The sequence below is a fragment of the Engraulis encrasicolus genome, chromosome 2 (assembly GCF_034702125.1).
Source record: "Engraulis encrasicolus isolate BLACKSEA-1 chromosome 2, IST_EnEncr_1.0, whole genome shotgun sequence".
Lineage (NCBI taxonomy): Eukaryota > Metazoa > Chordata > Actinopteri > Clupeiformes > Engraulidae > Engraulis > Engraulis encrasicolus.
In genome coordinates, this window is record NC_085858.1 from 6609040 (window position 1) to 6634173 (window position 25134).

At 44.1% G+C, this 25134-nt stretch overlaps 2 protein-coding genes across 3 annotated transcripts in view; both read right to left on the reverse strand.

Annotated features, from left to right (window-relative positions):
- Nucleotides 1-22541, reverse strand: part of dock3 (dedicator of cytokinesis 3) — an 84780-nt gene extending 62239 nt beyond the window's left edge. Inside the window, exons 1-6 of the mRNA XM_063193218.1 lie at nucleotides 20456-22541; nucleotides 9841-9924; nucleotides 7831-7871; nucleotides 6511-6566; nucleotides 4850-4946; nucleotides 3084-3232 (exon numbers count right to left, since the gene is read on the reverse strand). Of these exons, the coding sequence (XP_063049288.1) occupies nucleotides 3084-3232; nucleotides 4850-4946; nucleotides 6511-6566; nucleotides 7831-7871; nucleotides 9841-9924; nucleotides 20456-20492 (464 nt within the window). The 5' untranslated portion in view covers nucleotides 20493-22541. The remainder of the gene's footprint in view (nucleotides 1-3083; nucleotides 3233-4849; nucleotides 4947-6510; nucleotides 6567-7830; nucleotides 7872-9840; nucleotides 9925-20455) is intronic.
- Nucleotides 22542-22629: 88 nt separating this feature from the next.
- LOC134466790 (DDB1- and CUL4-associated factor 1-like) overlaps nucleotides 22630-25134 on the reverse strand; it is a 30344-nt gene continuing 27839 nt past the window's right edge. For both annotated transcript variants that reach the window (XM_063220669.1, XM_063220676.1), the window contains exons 24-26: nucleotides 24949-25041; nucleotides 23528-23804; nucleotides 22630-23358 (exon numbers count right to left, since the gene is read on the reverse strand). In XM_063220669.1, the coding sequence (XP_063076739.1) occupies nucleotides 23300-23358; nucleotides 23528-23804; nucleotides 24949-25041 (429 nt within the window). In that variant the 3' untranslated portion in view covers nucleotides 22630-23299. The remainder of the gene's footprint in view (nucleotides 23359-23527; nucleotides 23805-24948; nucleotides 25042-25134) is intronic.

The window sequence follows — 25134 nt, forward strand, 5'->3', positions numbered from 1 at the left end:
GTATCATAGTGGAAAGGATGCATTTCATGTGTCAATGTTTTTTTAGTCAGTTACTTTAGCTATTTCATTTATTTTTATGAAATCATAGTAATATCATTGGACGATCCTCATTGTGCTCATTGCTTTTGGTCTCTGGTCAGTGTAGGTGTAATGGGAAAATGTGTGTGTGCGCGCGCGCACGCGCGTGTATGTGTGTGTGCGCGCTCATGTCTTTGTGTGTGTGTGTGTGTGTGTGTGTGTGTGTGTGTGTGTGTGTGTGTGTGTGTGTGTGTGTGTGTGTGTGTGTGTGTGTGTGTGTGTGTGTGTGTGTGTGTGTGTGTATGCTTTTCAACCCAGGAATAATATTTAATGATAATTTGCTGGCCATGCGAAAGAAAATTATTGTTATGTGCCACTTAACCAGCCTTTGGCCAATGGTTGTTGAAATCCCATCCCTGATTGTTCATGCCTGATATGTAATCGTATGCATACGCCTATGAATATGCATACATATGATGATGACATGTATGCATATGCATGTACAGAACGATGACCTCATGACTTTGCCCTACAGTGTCCTCAAACAAAGGCACAGTTCTCCAGCAGCTTCTTCCTATAGTGTGTAGACTTATCTTTCTATATGTTAGACTTGTATGATCTATTATGGCCCTTCAGAGCCATCGCCGTATTCATTGTTAACGACAAAGCCATCTGATTCATGACGCCTACCCGCCCCTATTGAGACATGGGTATATCAGGGTGGTCTTTTTCAAGCCCCCTGTCAATCACTCGTCAAGACGCCTTTCAAACCGCACGGCTGTCAGGCTGCCAAAGTCTTTACGCCCACTGCCATCTCCTTGCCCATCACCACTCGTGATGTTCGATTCTGTCGATATGGCGACCAGCCTTTCAAGCACTCCTTGACAACTGACTGGTTAATTTGTGCCTCTTGAATGCAACGCTGGCAATCTATTCAAAGTGTTATCTCTAATGAGTTGTTGCATCATCCAACTTCTGTCACTGAAATTATATCCGTCCTTGTTAAATAATTGTTCTCTACCCCCTACCGATGAGTGCCATATTAACGCTTCCATGCCAAGATCTGATAGACTTAATTTTTGACTTTAGAAGTAGGACCTGGTAAATTATGGGTGATCATCAGGGCAAAATAGCAGGGGTTGGCTGGGCGTCTGGAATATCCCAGAGGAAATTCAGGAAAATATTGGTGTTTATTTATTTTATAAATAAAACAGGAAAACAAATCACATTCATGTATATTCATAATCTCTTTTTCAAGTGAGCCCTGGCCAATGTAGCAGCTCGTATCACATCACGAGACAAGACAGGGTGCAACAAAAAAGAAAACTTTCAAATAAATGTAAATATTAGAGGCAAAAACATAAAACAAGATTATCTCTATATATATAAATAGTGTATTATACTTCCAAAGGCATTGTGTCAATGAAGATTACAATTTGTCCAAGCCGTGTCCACATTAAGAGAAGCGCACTAAGCTGTAAACAACTTGACTGCTTTGGGGAGCTTGAAAAAGAATATCCAAAAAGAAGAAGTCCATTTGCTCATAATGCCGTTCACTTCACATAGCAATGTAGCTGGAAGATCTGTTCCTGCGATGCCTCTCTGTTAATACAAGCATGCTGCCTGTACTGACAAGAGCTCTCTGTACATGCCTGAGCTTCTCTCCCATACTACTGAGACTAACTCTACTGCCTTCAGATATGTGCTTATGTAAATCCCACATGTGATTAAAATGATCCTGACTGCCTCTTAACCGGAAAGTAAGAATAGAGTGCAGAATAACTTTCCCTGAAGGGCCAGCTCAACTCCACTAAAACACTTTTTATACTGCTTTAGATAATGAATGATACATGCTAAATCCTGCCTAAACCTCAGACTGGCATCAAGTTTTATAGCATTACAGTAGCCAAGATATCAGTGTTTCTAACTTCAATATCTCATACAAATGTGCAAGTACTCGTCTGAATAGGAGATGTTAACACACGCAGAGATACACTAGCCTAGTAAACTAGACAAGCACTAGCAGCAGAAAAATGATATTGCCTAGAGTTGGTCTAGCACAGCACCATTGGAGGTAAAATCCAATCTGATCTAATCCCAAACTCTGTCCTCCAATCTTTTTAGTAACTTAACTTAGTTTTTTAACTAGTATTTTTTTGTATTATTGGTTAGGGAGGTTATTATTAGTTTCTAATTTAGTATCTGTGTGGCGCTGTACTGTATGTGTGTATATACTCCTATGTTAAGGAAAAGTTAAAAACCCAAATGTATCATTTTATCATTGTATTTGACCGATACCTTCAATAAAGAGTGCACAGGTCTAATGGTTACTCAGATAGGTTACCTGTGTTGGACGGGAACAGCATTTCTGTTCTATACTTTAACGTTTACATTTGACACCTCTAATGAAACTGCCTCTTACAAGTAATTAAACAGTTTGAACACCAGCCACTGGTTCCACCCACAACCTTCAGCTTCGCCAATAAAGATTTGTAAACAAATGATTCACTCAGCACTGGCTTTGCTTGTGATGGCTCTCCCTGACAAGATTGTATTCTCTACTGTGTGATACTGACATCTCACCAAAGGCAGTAGTAAAGCACTCACCAGACCTTGACAGCATTTCATGATTGTGAAGGTGGCCGAGATAAAGGCAACAATACGCTTGCTGTGTGTACAACTACTGTAACTGTGCAACTGTTCGCAAAGCCAGTATTTATACTTGCTGCAGAACCATCAGAGCCCTAAACATGATAATGATAAAGGAGGTGTCATCTATGGGGCATAGAGATAATTAGGCTCTTGTCAAAAAGTTTGACTCAACCATGACCTCGACATGGAAGTTCGAAAGATCACTCCAAGTGCTTGTGTTAATACTGCATCGTACTGTACATACGCGTCTGTGTAACTCGTGTTCAAGTGAGCTGCTGCACGCAACGTTGACATAAAATACACATGGTAACAAATTTGTGCAGACGTACACATCCTGCGGCAAACATGTTCCTGTCTTAAGACCAAACCACATTTTGGCAAATCTTTAGACAACAGGCAAATGGTCCTCTTACTCGTTTCCCCAGTCCAGTCGTAGTGTGATGTGGCGCTTGATCTCGCGCGTCTGCTCCTGGGTCATGTGACCGGAGATGAGCTGGCGGCGCAGGTCAATCAGCTCCGTCATCACCTGCCGCAGCTTGGTGAACAGCTCCACTCTGTGCTTCTGCCAATCAAAACAATCACAAAGCAGCGCTCAGTGACAACAGCCAATCACAAAGCAGCACTCAGTTGCAACTAGGGCTCCTCAATTCTGAGAAAAATCAATATCACGATTATTTCAGTCAATATTGATATCACAATTCTTTTTAGACAATAATGTATTTATATTAAAGACTTGTGCTATAAATTGTGCTAAACAATTCACCATCTTCCCTCCCTTCAGCAGTGTGAGTGGCGGCCATAAAGAAACACACAGCGGCGTTCTGCATGAGTGTTGGGTAGCAAGTCTGCTCTGTGCTCGCAATGGCTCAAGTGGAGGGGAATGCATTGGGCTTAGCATAACCTACCTTTTGGCAGTACAGACAAATAACAAAAATATTGTTTCAACTCAATATTATAAGATTTTATATTGTTTGACAGCAATATTGATATCACGATATACATTTTGTGCAGCCCTCAGTTACAACAGCCAATCACAAGCCAGAAAAAAACCCTGATGCAGCCAATCACCAGGCACACTACACAGCTCCACAACACAGAGTCACAGACACACACAGACAGACAGACACAGACACAGACACAGACACACACACACACACAGACACACACACACACACACACACTCTCTCTCTGTCTCTCTCTCGCACACACACACACACACACACACACACACACACACACACACACACACACACACACACACACACACACACACACACACACACACACACACACACACACACACACACACACACACACTGCTGAGGCTGAGTAGGCTGAATGGGAATTTCAAAATGGATGTTTTGGGCATGCTATTTGTTTGTTGATGTGTACAGTAGAGGCAAAAGGGGGTTGGCACAGATTAGCAAGAACAAAGAGACAATTTAGAGAGAGGGAGGCGGTATGTAGCATGTACAAGGCGGGAGAAATCAGCGCTGCACATTAGCCCTGCTTGACAGGATGTTACATCAGTACTGCCCGGGGCACGCTTCCTGTTTTAAAGGCTCTGGGAGAGATTACGCAACCCCCCCTACATATCACCAAGGCAACACAGCTATTCGTCCAGATTCTAAAAGGGCCCTAATCATACACTCTCTCACACACAGACACACACACAAAGGCACACGGATGGCTGTGGTAAAGAGAATGGTGAAGAGGAACGTGGAAGAAAAAAAGCATTGTTCACATTGTTCAGTGTATCTTAGGGTTGTAACGATATTGTATCGAACTGAGAAATCATGAGACACAGAGTCACGATACTGTGTCACGATGCAAGAAGGCAGTATCGCGATATGCTTTTTCAAAGCTCTGTTACCCTTCAGTGCAGAAGACAACCACCCGATATGAGTTGATAGTGCGTTCAAAGTTTCAAATCCTCCTCATTATTATTTTTAAACACTTTTTAATACTTAGTAGTGACTTGTAACCTTGTAAACTATCATTCATAGTTTTTTGTGAAAAATATAATAAAAAAAGATACAGCATATTTAAAAAATTGTGTGGTGTATTGAATCGTAGGTCAAAGTTCGTGATACGACCTGAATTGTGAGTTGAGTGTATCGTTACAGCCCTAGTGTATATGGAAGACCATTGTTCTTCTTTTGGGTAAAAAGGAGCTTACCACGTAGAGCTGTTTCCATAAGACTGCCCATTCCTGCAGTGTACTGGTGGTCTCTGTTATGATGGGATCCTCCAGAGGGACAACCGTCTCTCCTTGCCTGTAATACACACAAAAAGATGTTAGTACACACACACACACACACACACACACACACACACACACACACACACACACACACACACACACACACACACACACACACACACACACACACACACACACACACACACACACACACACACGGTGTATACAGAAAGAGGCACATGCTTAAGTATACACTCAGACACATGCAAACACACACGTGCATTTTGTGCATGTACTGGTGTTGTACCTACACACACACACAGAGGGACATGCTTAAGTGCGCGCGCACACACACACACACGCACACACGCGTGCGCGTACGTACACACACACTCACACACACACACACCGAGAGAGTCACACATACAGAGAGATGCACACGCTTAAGTGGACACTCAGACAGAGTGCATACATATACTGGTGTACACACACACAGCGGGACATGCTTAAGTGCGCACACACACGCACACGCACACACACGCGCACACACACGCGCGCGCGCACACACACACACACACACACACACACACACACACACACACACACACACACACACACACACACACACACACGCCCAGTCCTCGTACCCTGTGTTACACTTAATGTTCCTTAAGAAAATGACAACCAGTCCACTGTACTGAGCTGCTGGCGTATCAGACCAACGTGTGTTTTTGGCTCCTTAATGCACAAATCAGGTTCCTCATGAATAACTCAGAGAAACATATTTCACTTTCAGCATTCCACTCTCTCTCTCTCTCTCTCTCTCTCTGAAGTGTGTGTGTGTGTGTGTGTGTGTGTGTGTGTGTGTGTGTGTGTGTGTGTGTGTGTGTGTGTGTGTGTGTGTGTGTGTGTGTGTGTGCGCGTGCGTTAGGGGTGGGTATTGGCAAAGGGTTCACGATTCGATGCGCATCACGATACACATGCCACGATGCGATTCTATCACGATGCATTGCGATTCATGTACTACTGTGATGCATTGCGATATTTACTTCAGTAAATGTGTAAAATACAGCTTATTTGTCAGTTGCTGTGTAGCTTTCTTAAGTCAGTTCATTCTATTTAAGCATTCTATCATCTGGGAGAGAGCTTACATCACAACAGAAATATTACCTATTCTCTACTGAACAAAATAACCCGTGGCAAATCGAATTTTATTGTTATCAAATAATCAATTGTCATGAATCCATGCAGTATATTTAGAAAATAAGTATCACGATACCTTGTCATGAATCGATGCATTGTATCGTGAGAGTAAGTATCGCGATGCATCGATATGACGATTATTTTGCACACCCCTAGTGTGCGTGTGCAGGCCAACAGACAGGGAGGACAAACAGGTATGTTGTCCCGGGCCCAAGTAGATATGGAGCCCATTGTATGTATTGGGTATGGGGCCCTTTCAGATGACTTTGTCCTGGGCCCAGCAAAAGTTGTCAGCAGACCTGTGTGTGTGTGTGTGTGTGTGTGTGTGTGTGTGTGTGTGTGTGTGTGTGTGTGTGTGTGTGTGTGTGTGTGTGTGTGTGTGTGTGTGTGTGTGTGTGTGTGTGTGTGTGTGTTCCTAGTTAATGTGCACTCACCCTCTGTTGCTCACGATGGCTTTCTTCAAGTGCACATAGTTGATTGGAAAGATTCCCTTTAAAACAATAAACAGAATAAAACATGAATGGGCTACTGTCATCATGATCTCTTAGTTTAACCCTAAGTGAACTAAAAGTATATCTAAACTGAAGTGGTATTGGTCTAAACATAAATGAGCTCCCTAAATAAATACTTTGGCAGTGAAGCTGTCAATGCAATGTGGTAAAAATGTGGTCTTATATGCATGCAAATGGTCTCCAGAGCCCAGAAATGACTATTGCCTTTCTCTCTTGGCTAGTGTGGATGCGGATTGTTGTAAATGTGTGGACTACATTAGTAAAAAAAAAAATACCCAATGTGTGTTGTGCCAGTGAGAGCATCACCTTTATCATTACCAGCTCTAAGATACTGTCCCTTACCAAAATCGACCATGGTAAATCATGGTTTTCAGAGCATGATTCGGCAAGGTTTTTTTTTTACAATGGTTCAATCATGGTTTGACTATGGTATAGCCCCATAATGCAGGACGTTCCTCCAGTGGCACGCTGTAATAGATGACTATCATAGTATTACACTACTATGACCTAACACAGGGCCTTTAGTAATGCACTACGACTTGGTCATTGACATTGTGGTAACAGCGAGACGTTTTTTTTTATCCAGCGCACATATTGGTGACAGTCCTTGGAGAAATGTGGGGTTAGGTGCCTTGCTCAAGGGCACTTCAGCCATGGATGGAGTTGTAGGGAGAGGTAGGCCTAAGGGCGTGATTTGAACCTGCAACTCTGTGATCTTCAACCCAACTCCCTAACCATTACACCACGGCTGCGCACACGTTTTCATATTTTTTTGGGTAACCATGAAACCCATGATTAACCATGGTTTTTTGAGCATGGTTTGTGACCATGCTGAAAAAAACGTGAAACCATGAATAACCATGATCCGGAACCACTGTTTCCATGGTTAGCCAAAAAAACATTGATAAGCCATAGTGATACTATGGTTGGTTCAGAGTATTTAGAACAACCATGACATACTATGGTAAATACCATGGTCAGTAAAACCATGGTCAATTTTCATAAGGGGTGGGACACACAATTACAGTGTCTACATTTAATTTTCACTCATGTATTATCCCATACCCTCTTCATTTTTAGTATGTAGATAGTTTCTATGGTTTATGTTTTACATGTTTATGCTCAATACAAATTGTTGAGGACAACTGGGACACGTCACAGATGTTGCAGTCTGACTCATCTATGCTAACAGAATGGTGTTGTGTAGATAGCCAAGCCAAAATGCATTTGCAGTTGCTATACCTTCACTGTTGGTTTTCGGATGGAGAAGCCTCTGTACCAACCTGAAAGAGAAACATCTAATACAAGTTGATAATCTTTAACAAATGCACACACCGTGAAAAATAAATACGTAATAAAGACTATTCAGGGCTTGACATTAACATTTTGCCCACTTCTTGCTCACCAGACACAGTGGCTAGTGGTTTTCTACTGGCCACAGTGTTGTTGTCAGTATTATTTTTAGACGTATTCTTCTTCACCATGATACATTTAAGCTCAGAAAGTGAAAAAACTACCTACCTAGTACATCAGACAAATAAAAATTGAATGATCTTTCTTGAACCTAAATATAACAAAAGGTGCAAAAACAAGATACCATATGCTAAGTAAGTTACCTGCCAAAGTGGTTAGTGAGTCTAACATTGTTACTAGCCACGTCCAAGTTTTACCCATTTTTGGCCGGTTAGCGCGTGCCAGTGTCAAGCCCTGAGGCTATTAATGGTCATCACACACAGTAGTGAAAGATAGTTAGTGTTTCCCATTGGCGGAAATGCTAAATGGTGTCTTGATACTGTACCATGATGAGACTGCCTAATCATCTATGAGAAATAATCAGCCAGACACAAGCCAGAAATAACAAAACATTAACCTTTACCAGCCATGGACAAACAAATGGTAAAATTCACCAGCCACACATAGGTGCGTCGTTATCTCCTATCAAAAATCCCCAGCCACACATTGGTGCATCGTTATTGCCTATCAAAAATCCCCAGCCACACATTGGTGCATCGTTATTGCCAATCAAAAATCCACCATCGACCTCCCAATTACACTGCTAAGAAAACAAAAGCAATCTGATCAACCTCATGGAAATTCTCTTCTTCCCTCTTCATCAGCATTCTTTTTTATTTTAATGTCTTCATTTAAGCGGATTGCACCGCACTCTTGATCAAGAGGTGCCAAATAAACATTAAGAAAAAACTGTGATGAATGAAAGAAAAATGTCTGCACACTAAAATCCTCTTTGTACACTTTAATTCGCCAAGCTTTCAGTAGGCAGACCTTCCTCAGGGCTCCTCAGGAGGAGGATCTAAGTCTGCAAACATGTTTTTTCTTCCATTTAATATCACAATATTTTAATAAATCTTGGAATAACTTCTCTGTCATATTGTTTTACGGGTTATTTATTGACTCGGAGGGCCTGCACAACGGATCCAATGTGCTGGACTACTGGTTTGTGCACAAATGGCGGTAACATTTACTTGACGCCAGTGTCATAAGCATGTCATTACAGTGTCATAGTTGTGTCGTAATAGTGTTATGCACATGTCATAAACATTAAGTCCATGTCATGAACATGAACATTCGAAAGACAAATTTGCCATAACCAAATGTCACTTAAGGCCAACAGTCATAAAATGTTTATGACATAGACATAATGTGTATGACTTATCTATGACTGTGTCATGACACTATAATGACACTGTAATGACATGCTTATGACACCGGCGTGAAGTAAAGTGTTACCCAAATGGCAAATCAAAACTATGACTTTTGACATTTGGCTGTGGGGAGGGGGCTGGTGTTTGCTGTGCAGTCTAGTTAATCCATCCCAGGGCAATGTCCTCTTGGGGTGTCCAGCTGAAGGTGAAAATTGGGCACATCCCAGGAAAAGGTGCAGGACAAAGGCTGACTGAAAGCTTGAAGTGAGGAGTCCACACACTTAAAGTCCTTCTGGTTGAAAATGGCCGAAATGTAATCCTTCCATGGAAGAAAAAAAAAAATCAAAGAAAATGTTAAATGTGCAGACTCCTAACTCCAAACTCCTGCACAGTCTGCCCCTAGAGCCTCGAACTCACCACCTCCTAATCAATGCATCGGTTCGGGTATGGGAGGCATAGCATGAGACCGCCGAGCTAAAGGACCAGTCCGATAGCTCAGCGCTACTGATGCTCTATGAGGCTTCGGGAGGGAGGTTTAGTAACGTTCCACGCCACTGTCTGCTAGTCGGCCTCCGCTACATCCACTCACCTTCACACTTCTCCAGGATCTGGACCATCTCTCCAATCTCCAGCAGCAGAGCCTGGGCCACAGAGCTGCGGAAGCTGCACACCACTGCAAGAGAAGAGGCAACACACACATGACACCAAAGCCCCAACACCTCTTGAAAAATAAACACATTATAAGAAAAAAAACTCAACACACATATGAGACCAAAGGTCCAATACCTTTTTAAAATATCACAACCAGTGTGTGTGCTCCCCACTCTGTACTCACGTCCCTCTCTCTTTCTCTTTTAAACACGCACACACAAACACACACACAAACACACACAGGTAGTCGCACACTGTATACAGTGGACATATGGAACAAGATCTGATGATTGGTGACACGCACGCACGCACGCACGCACGCACGCGCATGCACACACACACACACACACACACACACACACACACAGGTAGTCGCACACTGTATACAGTGGACATACGGAACAAGATCTGATGATTGGTGACACGCACACACGCACGCGCACACGCACGCGCACACGCGCACACACGCGCGCACACGCGCGCACACACACACACACACACACACACACACACACACACACACACACACACACACACACACACACACACACACACACACACAATTATACGCAGGCCACATAAGAAGTCCCATAGCTACTTTTCATCAGATGCCCTGACATGATAGCAGTAAGCCAGTGTCAGTGTGCACCTCATGCATTACCAGCAGTGGAGCATACAGTAATAATCAGTATGGATTCATATTCCATGAAGATGGAAGCCTGCACTCCCACGTGAGTATTTCCTCCCCACAGTGCTAGTCTAGGTTTGCGTCCAGTGGCATGGTTGATTTTGGTTGAATATCATACTAGGCTAGACCCACTTACCACCAAACACGAGTGTTTCCTGAGCAATGAGATCAACTTATACAATGTGTGGATTCTAGTAGTGCATAATATAGGCTAATTCTATGGTACGGAACACGTTTGTACACCTCAGTTGGAATAGGTGTGTTGGCTGTAATCAAGGTACAAGGTAATAGACAAATATCTAAATATTGCTCATAATGTTCTGGTTGTTCTTAGACACTCTTCTCAGTCTCCTCTCACCTGAAGAAGGTCTGAAGAACCAAAACACTGTGAGCGATAAAAATGCAAGTCTCATGGACAGTGTATGGAATGTTTTTTTTCTTTTTAAGTTGTGTTTTTTTTAGTGTTTTGCCTTTATTTAGGACAGGACAGTGAGAGAATGTGACAGGAAATGAGTGTGTGAGAGAGGAGAAGGATTGGAAAAGGACCTCGGGTCGTGTTTGTCCATCAATTTCAACTGTACACAAATCTCAACCAGCCATTAGGGATCTGGTAAAGACATCACTTTGAGCCTCCACAGACAGCATCTGTCTCCACCAGACATCAGCGATGTGATAAAAACTTCCCTCTGGACGTCCACAGGAGCTATCTGTTAGCCAGGCCATGCCCTCCTAGTGACGCAACACCTTCAGCCTCGCTTCTAGTCAAGCCAGGCGCAATACACATATCGTTTCTGAGCTCCGGAGAAATTGAGAACTCCACCCACTTTGTCAGGAAGCAGTCAACTTTTGAGCAGCTCCATAGGCCCTGGGTAAAGGCGTGTTCAAGGCAGTGATGTGGTTTAAGCAGAGACGCTCTATTGGGACTAAGAAAATGTTTGATTTAAACTTCGGCACAGGCTTTTCTGGTCTCGACCAGTAGCAAACTGAGGGAGGCGGGTTAACCAGGCAGTTTGAGAAAGGGTATTCGTTATATTCCTACTCAGACCAACATCTCGGTTAGAGATTTGAAAGTCGATGATAACCAGGCAATCTAGCTACACCTCCGGGAGACAAACTTGTCTAAATGCAGCATCTCAGCCAGGCTCTCTGTGCAGCACAACACAATGTGTAGTACAAGCTGATTTAGCGACACTAGGACTATGGAAGCTGGCTGAAAGAAATGGCGCACGACCTCCCGTCACATCACAACACCCTGGAGGACTGTTGAGCTCTCCCATATTTGTGTAAATGGCATTATGGCATAATAAGCAGTTAATTGTACTCCACTACTACTACTGTAGTCATATTCATGATCTGACTCATGCCCACAGAGAATGCAATATTATACCATTGTATTGTTATTTAATATTATTATAATAATACTAATTTAATATAATAATAATAATAATTGCCTGTACATGTAAGTGTAATTGGACAATGATGTTGATTCTGATTACGGATGGTTCTTAATTAAAAAAATAATAATACTGGAGATCTCATTAAATGTCCAATGTTTGTAAACAGGCAACACAACTTACGATAGCAAACACGTAAAATGACTGGAAAAAAACTGGACCAAAAAACAAAAAAAAACAGCAATAAACACTGAAATGTTACTGTGCTTGTTAATGGTTAAAAACATAGTCTGATATCCTTACAGTATATATACCATAGAGAATCCTTACAGTATATATACCATAGAGAATCCCGCGGAGGTCCATCTTGACAGTGACATTGATGTAGCACATCTCAGTGGCATGATAGAAGGCACATTATGCAGCTTTAATGATTCATTTCCCTTTCCCAAGCCATTTCCCCGCGAAGGGAGAAATCACTGAAGCTTAATAGAATTGTATATGACATGGAGTAGGTGGGAGTCCCACAGCATAACGGTGTACCCTTAACAGTAGGCAGCCTTTTTATAGCAAAGAAATCTACTTGCTGTAAAGTAAACTGGGAAGAGTTTTGGTTCAGTGTCTCTTGCTCAAGGACACGTTCACATAGAGCACGAGAGAAGCCAAGTTAGAACTGGCAGCAGCCACCACTCAAACAACTAAACACACACACACACAGGCACGCACATACACGCGCACACACGCAAACGCACAGACACACTCGTAGACACACACACACACACACACACTCCCTCTCTGTGTGTGTATGAGTGTGTTTCTTTCTCTCTGCATCTCCCTGGGCTGTGCATAGGTCTTAGCTTGTCAGATGCCACTGGCTGATGGGTATTTGTGTATGTGGCAGCCCTTCATATGTTGCGAAAACTGAAAACTGTTTCTGTTGTCGGGTTCCACTGTGTTCTTTTCAGAGAGGGAAAGTCCAGGTGAGCATGTCCCTTTGTCTGCGCGGATGATTCATCCCAGCAGCAGCAGCAGCAGCAGCAGTCTCTCAGCTCTCTCTCTCTCTCTCTATCTCTTTCTCACACACACACACACAGGAGACAGCGTTGTGGTGGTGGTGGAGGTACGAGTGGGTATTTTAGTCCCATCTATTTCCTCATGGCTTGAGGACTTGGTGGATGAGCTATCTAAGCTAAACCCACATATGTGCACAGTACTAGCAGCATCGGCAGCAGCAGCATCAGTAGCAGCCAGCCGCATGGCTCCCCACTGCAGCCCAGCCAGCCCAGCTAGCGCGCCACTGGGCACCGGGAGGCCTGCTAACATAACATGACTCATGGCAATAATCAACCAATCAACAGTTGCCAAGGCCTTGTGAGGGGGAGGGGCCTCGGCTCGGGGCCCTCAATTTTCCTACTGCGGTAACTATAGCAACTAAACACATGCGCTAACAGTAGGTTATCTCTGTCAGATTGCATCCACGTCTGTACTCTCTCCCCACACTCTGTGTACTCTCTCTCTCTCTCTCTCTCTCTCTCTCTCTCTCTCTCTCTCTCTCTCTCTCTCTCTCTCTCTCTCTCTCTCTCTCTCTCTCTCTCTCTCTCTCTCTCATACACACACGTGCACACGTGCGTAAACGCGCGCACGCACACAAACAAACAGTCACATGTTCAGGTAGTCAAGTCACATAGTATATATGCAGTGGGCAGACATAAAGATATATAGATCTGATGATTGGTCTCTCTCTCTCTCTCTCTCTCTCTCTCTCTCTCTCTCTCTCTCTCTCTCTCTCTCTCTTCTCTCTCCTCTCTCTCTCTCTCTCTCTCTCTCTCTCTCTCTCTTCTCTCTCTCTCTCTCTCTCTCTCTCTCTCTCTCTCTCACACACACACACACACACACACACACACACACACACACACACACACACAAAGGCACACACACAGTGCACGTGTGCATAATATATATGATGAGACGAGATTTAATGATTGATGACTGCACGATGGCGCATGCATGCTCATCACGTGAGCCTGAATCCACATCCCTGGTGATGGTAGTGCATGAGTCAGGTCGCTTTACTGTAAGTGACCGAGCAGAGCAGAGCAGAGGACCGGCTGATAAAAACCCTTCGAGTGGCCAGTGTGTGGGACTAACTTTCAGCTCGTTCTTCCCGAAAGCAGGCTTTAGTTCATTAATTAGGGCATGTTTATTCAGGAGAAGTGCTACAGCACCACTAAGAGAAAGGCCCCCAGGCCCTGATTTCGCTGGTAGAAGGGAGCCGTAATGTCCTTTTATTTGGAGATTTACCACCGCCAGCTCCCTCAGCTGAGTTAGTCACTCAGTACACCACCTACTTGCACACATCCCCCAGGGCTGCTAATACAACAGCGTAGTGGTGGTGGAGGAGAGAAAAAGATGAATTTTCCACAGAGATGGAACAAGAGTAGTCAGTCTCTCTATCACAGTCTGAATCTTGTTCGATGGGGAAAAAATCCTGTAGATTCCATTGTACTGAGATGAGATGAGAATTAGACGTCAACATTGCCACTGTTATTACTTAGGCTATAACATTTAGCAGGAGTGCTTATCCAAGCAACCCAGGAGTGCTTATCGAAGCAATCCAGTTATATTTACATTATATTTAGCAGAAGCATTTATCCAAATCGACTAACAAACGTGGACATTATCGGTAGCGTACAATAGCTGGGGAAGCACAGGCCATAACGGCCAAGCAGAGCTAGTGCATGAGAGAAGGGTGAGTTTTATTGTGAAGGAAAGCTGTCATGGAATAGAAGGGTGTTTCCAAGCAGCAGTTATTTTAGGTACAGGGACAGTCCCCCTGGAGTAATGTGGGAGCTAGATGGCTTTGCTCAAGGGCACTTCAGCCATGGATGAGGACGCAAGACAGTGCTGTCTATTTACTCCGCCATACTAGGGCTCTAACAATACACTCGACTCACGATTCACAATATCGTCACAGCCCCGTCATACTCCCTACCCCACATGATCTCTACCAGAGCTTCATCCAGTGCTTTATAGCTAAGGTGGCCACCTTGACAGCAAACGTCTTCCACCTTGACTAGGTCCCTGGAAAGATGAATGGTAAATTGATTGCATTTATATACGGTCTTTCCACTCCTTCGAGCACTCAAAGCGCTTTACACTGTATGCCTCACATTCACCCATTCACACTCACACACCGGTGACCGTGGCTGTGGCAGGATACCACCCTGCCACCAGGAGCAACTTGGGGTTAAGTATCTTGCTCAAGGACACATCGATGGGGTGAGGCAGAGCGGGGCTCGAACCTGCAACCTTCGGGGGAATATGGGATTCGAACCGGTGACTCTGCAATCGCAAGACCATCTCTCTAACCATGAAGCCAGAGCATTTTTTGAGTCCAGCTAGTATGATTACTATGCCTTAAAGTGCTTGTGATGGAGTAACCACAAGTAAGGTTGTGGGTGTGCTCTGACTGTCATGTCAACGAGCCCTTTGGCTCTTTGGTGTGGTGGTGGGTCAGCGTGCCCCCACGTTTGGTACCCCAGAACACCGCACTTGAAGCTGGGTGGTGCGACTCTCGTCCAGCTTCCCTACAGGGCCATTTAGAAAGCTGTGTCATTAAACTCTGAGGGTGCCACAGAGTAAAAGTGCTCTCCAAAGAGTGTGCATGTCATGTCACATGACAGGAAGAGTGAGTGGAGCCTGCCTCTTGGAGAGGAGCAGCTGCTCAGTGAGAGAGAGAGAGAGAGAGAGAGAGAGAGAGAGAGAGAGAGAGAGAGAGAGAGAGAGAGAGAGAGAGAGAGAGAGAGAGAGAGAGAGAGAGAGAGAGAGAGAGAGAGAGAAAATGCCTGCTAATAGACATATGCTAAGTGAGGCTTTACATAGCCTATAGTGAGAAAGAGAACATGAACACACACACACACACACACACACACACACACACACACACACACACACACACACACACACACACACACACACACACACACACACACACACACACACAAGGAAAATCAGCGGAGCAATTGCCTCGCTATAACCCTGCTGTGAACTGAACGTTGCTGCACCCTGTATCACCACCACCACAGGGTTTTACATCAGATAATCTGGAGATCCTCTCCCATCGCAACCCGCCTCCAAATGTGTTAACTATCTCAAGAACCCCTCACATGTACTACAGAGCTCCTCCTCCCATATCCTGAAAAAAATATAAACAGGACCCAAAAGTAGACTAGTGTATTAGCGATGAATTTTGTAATGTTGTAGTGGGCATGCTGCAATAGTAATAATGCTGAAAAAAATGTTGGCCGTGGTTTTATTTTCAGTTTGTAAGAATGGATTTCTCTAAGAGGCTTTCCTATGCATGACTACCTCAGGGAATAAAAACATCAGTGGCATCTGAAAACAAATAGATCTGTCAGGCCCAGACAGGGATTAACTTTTGCACTTCCCCTACTTCTCTACATTCTTGGAAACCCTCATACTGTACGGCACCCTAATAAACTTTACAAATGTGAATTTTGAATGGATGTTTTACTGTGGATACCGCAAGAAATAACATTAATAAACTTGCTTTTCTTTTCTGAGGTGCAGGGTTTTTTTTAAAAAAAAAAGGATGTTTAGACACTGTAAGATGATCTGATAGAGCATCATGAGATGTTTTTATGACTCGCTTGATATCACTGAATAATGCTAATGTAACCTTTATACAAGTATATAACATATGAACACAATCCAACTATGCATGAGGCCATGACGGCTATAAATGTAATCAGACCGGATACGCTGTATAGTAGCTCGGACTGGCTTCTAGCTTCTCCTGGAACAAGGCTCGTCCTGAATCTGCGCCTGCCATTAACCTTGACTTGCACTAAAAGAGGAAGCTGCAAGTAAGATACGCTCATGACCTTTGCCATGACTCCACTAAAGGCGTAATTTACATAAAGTAGCAGCAGGAGCAGCGAGACGCTGAGCTACTCCACTGCACTCCACTGCCTCCACTACTCCGCCACCGCTATCACTACTCTGCCCTACAAAGCAAAAAGGCAGTAACTGCATTGCTGTTTAAAGTGAGTTACTATGACTTTAGTGCCATATATATCAAAGTCTAAAGTTAAATAAAATAATTGATCTTCAAAAAAAGGTGGTAATATAAAGTAACAAAACTGTCACATGCCAATAATCTCCCAAAAAACACTTAAACTGGATTGCAGTATCCTTTTAAAGTCAACTGTCTCAGTTTTGAGCTCTGTGCAGTTACTGCCTTTTTGCTTTGTAGGGCAGTACTGCTACTGCTAGCAGCGCTGCTGGAGGCCTGGCATGGCATGCAGCCACAAATCCACTATCCAGCCACTATCTGCTTGATGGGAAAGACTCTGGCTGGAATGTGAAGTGGTGGTATATAAGCCATGGCTATCCCATCCGCACTCTCCCCTGCTGAGATGAGCCGAGCCGAGCCACGCTCTGCTGTGCTGTGGTGTGGTGTGTGTGGTGGGCTGTGGTGGGCTGTGGTGTACTGTACCAAGCCAAGTGGAGTAGAGCAGAGTGGAGCTCTCTCTCTCTCTCTCTCTCTCTCTCTCTCTCTCTCTCTCTCTCTCTCTCTCTCTCTCTGCTCCGCTTGGAACATGGATGCAACATCTGTTCACCTGAGGTCAGGACAACATCCATGACACTCTACTACGTACACATCACTCTGGTTCAGCCAACATTTTACACACAGGGAAAAAAATATAATCTCTTCCAACATCACCTGCCTTTGTGGCTGCCCACCCGCCCGCCTGCCTGCCTGCCTGCCTGGATGCCAGCATGTCAGTGCACTGTGCTCACAGTTCACCCTTCAATCTCTCAATCTCCACCGCCGTAAATGCTTTCCTAACTTACTGGAGCTTGACTACTGTTTCTCCATTTTTTAAGCTGCTTAGGAAGATGTATCAGCTAAATGTAAATATAGAAAATATTAAAAATTGTGTGTGTGTGTGTGTGTGTGTGTGTGTGTGTGTGTGTGTGTGTGTGTGTGTGTGTGTGTGTGTAGGAATGGAGTGACACCAAAATACATTTTGGTTACTTGTCAGTGTTCGTGGTTAGGAGAACATCGCTAAAAATATTTGATGTGTTTACGTTTAAACTAGCATGTACAGGACACGTGCCAGTGTTCTGGATCCAGGGGATTGGCAGCAATCGGGACGGGGCAGCAGTCAGTCAGTCAGTCAGTCAACGTGGCCAGAATCAGGAGTTCACTCAGGGTCAGGCCGCCAGAGTCTCGAGAAGAGCCCGTCATCATCTCCCACTGTCATGAAAATGCTAGTTGACCTGATATGTGCTGCTTGACTTGTTTAAACACAACACAGCTGTTATTCCTGCCGTCCCATGTGGTGGTGGTCGTGGCTCGTTTCATTCCGATGTGAATCGGCATACTTCTGGTTTATCCATTCATCCACTCATCCAGCCATCCATCCGTCCATCCCCCACACTCACACACATCCATGGGCACTAATGATGCCACATAATCCCACTGACTTCTCGCAGGCGGCTTCTCTTCTCTTCCGTCCCGCTCTCCAGTCAGTCCACAAAGCCCTGCAAATACCAGCAGCAGCACCTCATAACACTAAAAGACTCCAGCCCGGCCACGTTGGAGAGAGGAGGGGGCGAGAGTTACATCCAATGATGGCAGCGGGAAAAGTAAAGGTGTTCCACTTCCACAAGGTACCGTTAATAACACACAACTACAGTGCACAGATTGGGGATTAATGCGCAGATATATAGGCGGCCGCGGCATCACCCTGCGTTGGTTGAGAATTACACCACTGTGTCTGACATCATATGAAAAACAACATTCCACAGCAACAAGCTCTTCAACTTGGAAGATTCAAATAACAACTCGGGATGAGATATGATATTAACCTCCTTTTGGTACATTGTTATGAGAATGAAAAGGTGTTACTACTGTATGACTGCTGTATGGATTCAGAGCTCAGGAGGCTACTATAGTCAACATATTGCAGAGCTCCTTCTTCCGGCCTTGGGAAACAAACAATCCTAAATAAGCTATAAGCCTGTAAGCTTATTGGCTCTACATGCATGGCAAACATACCCCCCCCCCCCCACAAACACACACCATACATAAAGAATTAGAGATAATGCATAATACAAGACGGGGTAAAACAAGTGTTGACCTATTACAGTGTGGGTTTAGATGTTCAAGCTATGAGATGCGTGAGTACACCCCACCCCCACTTCACTATCATCCGACCCAGGACACGGAATATCCTTCTTCTCTACCATGAGGCACGGAAGGAAGACCCGTCGAAAAGGGAATACAATACAGGCCTATCGACAGGTTATGGTTACACCAACTGATAGGCATACGACTCGTGGTTCATAGAGATCAAAGTAGATCAGTATAATGCCGTCAGCAGCAGTCAGCTGTACTAGGGACAAATCTAGGCTAAGCTTTCATTAACTCATATTTGCCTCGTAAAGACTGGCTGAGATGTAACTTTTCCTCGCAGTCAAATTATGGATCAATTCGGATCATCAGATAATAGGGACTGATAGCATCGATATCACACTGAGAGGTGTTGGAAATGACTCATTTGTAGCATAGGCTACGCAAAAGTGCACAGCTCTCAACTACTGCTGTTGGCGCGTACACGCGCGTCTTGAGATCAGCACCACGGACAGTACTCTGGCGGTCATCTCCTGATCTGCCGAGAAAACCTCACGCATCGCTCTGTTAGGAATAGATAGTCCATCACTCTACGTGACTGTGGAGAAGTTTCAAAAAAATAAAGGTCTGATGTGATGACAGACACCACTGATTTTAAACAAGATTGCTGCAGCTCCGGGATTCGTTCGTGTTGATGTTCTGACGGGAAAGCAACACCCCCGCATTTCTGAAGCTCGCCTTCCTCTGCACCTGTTGGTGGTACACCGTTGTAGCTACTATGTTGTCAATAGACTGTGATTTTGTGTTGCACCCTTTTAAACAAAAAAAAGTGACCAGGACCCCCGTTAACACAGTCACATTCCAGATTACGGTTCATGGCCAAGGCTATCTCACAAAATGGTCTCAGATCTTGGGGTTAGTCAGATGGTGTGAGGCCGTGAAGCCAGCCGAGCTCGCATTGAGAATGGCCTCTAATTGCCAGAATTCTGATCCCCAGCAGCGAGGCAATATGAACAAATTTATGACCTGCCCTATGCATAAATCAAATCATTGCCTGAATAACGTAAACGTAACCTTGAAAGTGTTAAGATGTTGATTCGTTATCCTTGGATGGAAGCAGCAGTGTTATTTAGCAAGTAGCCAACGAAACAAGCCATGCAGGAAAAATTAGCCGAGATTTGCTTACATGGCCGTGAAACGGTAGCCCATTTGCCGCCTCCCCAATCCAAAATAAATAAAGCTGCCGAGCCATAACAGTACAGGCCTATTTTAAATCAAAATATGTAAATGAGAAAATAAATCAACTCACCAACTCCTAATTTCTCCTCCTCTGTAGGTGCCCACATTTTGCTGTAGGTCGATGCTAAATTCACAGAAATCCGAACCTCATTCCTGTATGTCGTGGGAGGATGTTCTTTGGTGGAAAGCTACATCGCTTTCGTCTTCGGTCTTTTTTGATCTACACTTCATGTCATCTTGACTGAAAAAGATCGTGAAAACAACCTCGAAGCCTGAGCCGCTGTTTCAGATCGGTTAGCTCCGCTCTTTCGACACAGCCACAGCACCAGCAGTTGATGCAGTCTCCAGTAGCTTAGTTCAGATATCGGATCTCCAAGCGCTATCACGGCAGGAGCATCCGAGACCAAACTAATTGTGAGTATTTTCTGTAAATCTCCTGAGAAATTGTATCCTTAACTCGGTCCCTATAACGGGATATTTCTGCATTAGGCCTTCATGAATCCTTCCCCGTTGTTTAGGGCGCCATAAAACCAGTATAAGACTTGTGTACGCTGGTGCTGGCGGAGGAGAATTGGTATACTACAGCGTATAAGGATGCGCCATCTTCAAGCGAATCACATGACACGAGCTGTCAGGAACACTACTACAGTATGAAGGTTCTGAAGATGCCAGCTGTCTTAGGTAGGCTAAAGCGCGACCAGACCGCTGTGTATCAAAAGCATAACCATGGCAAAAAACAGAAATGTGACCTCGTATCCTCTCCCCTCACCCACGCGCTTTTACGCCATTTAGACGCGCAGTTTGGATTTGACTGACGACCACGTCAAGTGCCTCAGCAGCAGCTCTCACCATCTCGGCGCAAGCCGCAAGACATGTACACAACATCAATAATGCGTCCTGCCACCTCTTTCATTTCTGTAAGATTTGAATGTGAATGTATGCATTTAATTTACACCAGCTCACGATAGCCACCTGATTAACAATAACACGGAACAAAGCCTGACATTAACAGGAAGACAAAGTGTGACCTACGACCCGAGCTCGATTGTCTCAGGGCATAGGCGGAGAGCGCATTTTGGAGAGCTTTTAGAAATTAATGATAAAAAATATGTAAAAGGGTTATAACTGGTTGCTGAAAACTTAAACTCAAACATATTTTCCTTTATTTCTTAATGTGAACCCTTATTATTATTAGATAAATGTACACTGCTAATGACAGTGGCACCGCACCATAGTTTGAACCAACAGGCTGTAATAGTCTGTGGGGCATCTGAAGCCTTTACCATTACTCACTTTCTTGATTTTACAATCACCAGTGATAATACAAGAGATCTGATAATTGGCAAACGTGTCAAGAGTGACGCTGTAAGCAACTGGAATTAGTGGTGGTTTGCACTTTTGCAGAACACACCCTGGAAGTGAAGTGAAAGCCCATTGGGAAACTCCAACTCACTGTGACACAGCACCCCACAGCACATAAGTGTACACGGCACACTACGAAATTGCATTTATGCCTCACCTGTGCAAGGGGGCAGCCCTCAATGGCGCCCCTAGGGAGCAGTGCAGCGGGACATTACCATGCTCAGGGTACCTCAGTCATGGAGGAGGATGGGGAATAGCACTGGTTGATTAGTCCCACCACCAACCTGGTGGGTCGGGAGACGACCCTGCAACCTTTGGGCTACAAATCGGACGCCCTAACCGCTTATCCATGACTGCCCTAGGTAATGTTCACAATCAATGGCTGCAAATATCTAAACCCTGGCGTATCAATAAAGCAATGTGTATACTAAAAGAAATTACCCTCTGCAAAACAATACACTGCAACTCAACAGGGCAAGGAGTAAAACAAATATATATATAGAAAATGGAGAAAAGGGATAATAATAATTATTCTCTATGTTACTGCTGACCATATTTTAGACTGTACACAAGGTACTGCTCAGATATGATGCCCTGTGCATCACCTTAAGCAGAGATGCCAAAGTAGGGGTCGTGGTTATTAAAGGTCTGCCTGTAATAACACCCATTGATTCTGATGCTCACTACGGATGACACGCTTTGGAAATTTCAGGCCCACTAATGCCCTTGGACTTGGCCAACAAGTGGATTCTGAACTTGGAGGAATGAGGCTTGCAGTGAGAATGCCATACAATCTTCTATTAACCTTTTTTGTTTTTACTCTTCTCAGATGTAAACTCACAAGTCACATTTGGAAATTAAATTAAATATCAAAAGTTCAAATATTTTTCCCATTAACGTGTATTATATTACAATATAATACAATCTCAATCCTCTTGCATTTTCTAGAAACAGTACATCCTCCCAAATGGAATTCACTTCAGTGTCTACGTCAAAACACAGAGACAGCTGTGTTTTATTACATTTATAGAAAAATACTTTAGATACATACATTCTGCACAAGTAGTAAGGTCCAGGGGCTTTACATCAGTGACACTTTTTGATAATTACATTTAGAAAGAGTACAATATTTTTTAAGGAGGGGGAAAAAGTAAAAGTAACACTGGAAGACAAGTGCAGAGAACACACCTGTTTGTAGCCAGTGCCTCGCTCAGTTCCAGTGGCCGAGCTCACACGCGCACAAAAAAACAGGATACTGGCAGAACACACACAGACAACACACGACTTGCAGAGATAGTCGCGCTGTCGTGTTTTAATCAAAACCAAAAGAAAAAAGACGGGGAGTAAAAAATAACACAAGCAAACAACTGATCTTTTCAAGTGTTCTCCTGATACAGCATGAGAGTTGGGCGTTAAGCGGTTCATCAGTTGAAGCCCTGAAGCTTTTAGCTCTTCCCTTCTCTGACGAGAGCGAGAGGGCGACCGCCACACCTCTTCCTCTCAGTCTTCCTCCGGCGTACCCAGTAGTCACCTAAGCCACATCCCTCTCCTGCTACTCGTTCAAGGAGAGAATGATGTCATCTTCCAAATCAGAGTTGTCAGAGCTGTCGGCTGTGTAGACAGAAAAAAACAACAACATTTTTGTTAAAATCCTACTTGAACATGTAAGGCTTTAAAAAGTCATATTATTGGGATAGAAGGGCATAGAAGGCCCTAGTAACTTAGTAACCGGGTCTGCTAAGGGCTTGGTCTGCGTACAGGCTGGGCCCTAGTAACTTACTGTTGTCCAGGCCTAGGTCTGCGTCATCATCGTTGTCATCAGAGTCGTCGTCATCATCGTCATCGTCCTCCTCGTCCCCTTCCTCCTGCAGTAGGCGGGCCACCTCCTCGTCATCCGAGGGCGAGAAGTCGTTGTCCCCGTTCTCCTCGTCCTCCCCATCGTTGTCGTTCCCCAGCTCGGCCAGGATAGGGTCCGTCTCCAGGTCGTCCATGTCGATATCGTCCATGTCGTCCTCAGAGTCGTCATCATCGTCATCCTCATCCTGCTCTTCCTCCTCCTACAGGTGACACAATCCCAATGGGGGTGTTAAGACAAGGTATACACAGCAATCACCAAGTTCCTTTTAATACCGTTTCTCGCAATTGTTAGGATTTTCTTGTCTTTAAAAAAAAGGAAAAAAAAAGAAGACACTTTTATGTTTTTCTGCCTTTGTTAATGATGACAGTGAGAGAGGGACAGGAAAAGAGTCAGGGGAGAGAGTTGGGGAAGGACTGGCAAATGGCGCGGTTCGGAACCAAACCCAGGACGACGGTGCAGTGGCTCAGTGCCCTACCATAAAGCCACAGCAGGACCTGGATTTTCTTTTTTTTACAACCATCAGTTAAACTTGGATTTTTTTCGCACACCTCAGCTGGCAGGTGCGTCGGAGATGTCCCATGGGTCACTCTGCAGACAACTTGAAAAAACTCCTGCACACCGAGATTGCCTGATGAAGGTCTAATACCAAAACGTCGTTCAGTTCATTAAAGTAAAACAGCAAAATGGTCAGTGTGCGGGAGTTTTTTCACGTTGTCTACAACCATGAGTTAACAGAAACAGGCCAACACAAAGTGATATTCACTATTGAAGAATTCATATCGAGCAATATTTAAAAAATGGTTTAGTCCACAAAAGGGTGATATTTTCAAATGGAGAAAGAGTTCACCAACGAGCAAAATTCAAGAATGGGAGTTCCCAAAAGAGCCTTAGTGTCTGGACATTACTGAGATCATGTCATCATCAGGAATAATTTTTAACAACTGGAAATATTATGGTTGGCTTAAATATGTAATACTGTACTCGTGTCTACATTGATTTAAATATGTGAATGACAATGCAATCCGACATTTACAAAAACACTGCATAAAAGCAGCACAAGGTTGCAATGAGGACAGTAAAGTTGTAGAGCAACAGGAGCGATATCTTATTAGCTTTCTGGTGTGGATGGGACGGTTCCTCATCACTGCGTGTGACTATGCAAATTTCATTTCCCCATCTGTCACAGTGATGAAATAAATATGCAACTTATTTCAAATGTAGAGACACACGAGGGACAGACAGAGAGAGAGAGAGAGACAGAGAGAGAGACAGAGACAGAGACAGAGAGACAGAGACAAACAGAGACTTGTGCTAGATTTCTACAGCTGATGCGTCACACTGACCTGATCTTCCTCATCCTCCTCCTCTTCGGCTAGTCGTTGCCGGCCCACCTCATAAAGACGGCACACCGTGTCCATGTTAATAGCATCCTGGTTCTGTTGAAACAGTTAAGATACGAGTTAAACATGCCTGAACTACAAAGGAGCCATGCTGTAAACAACTGAAGCAACTTGTTTTTGGAGCTTGAG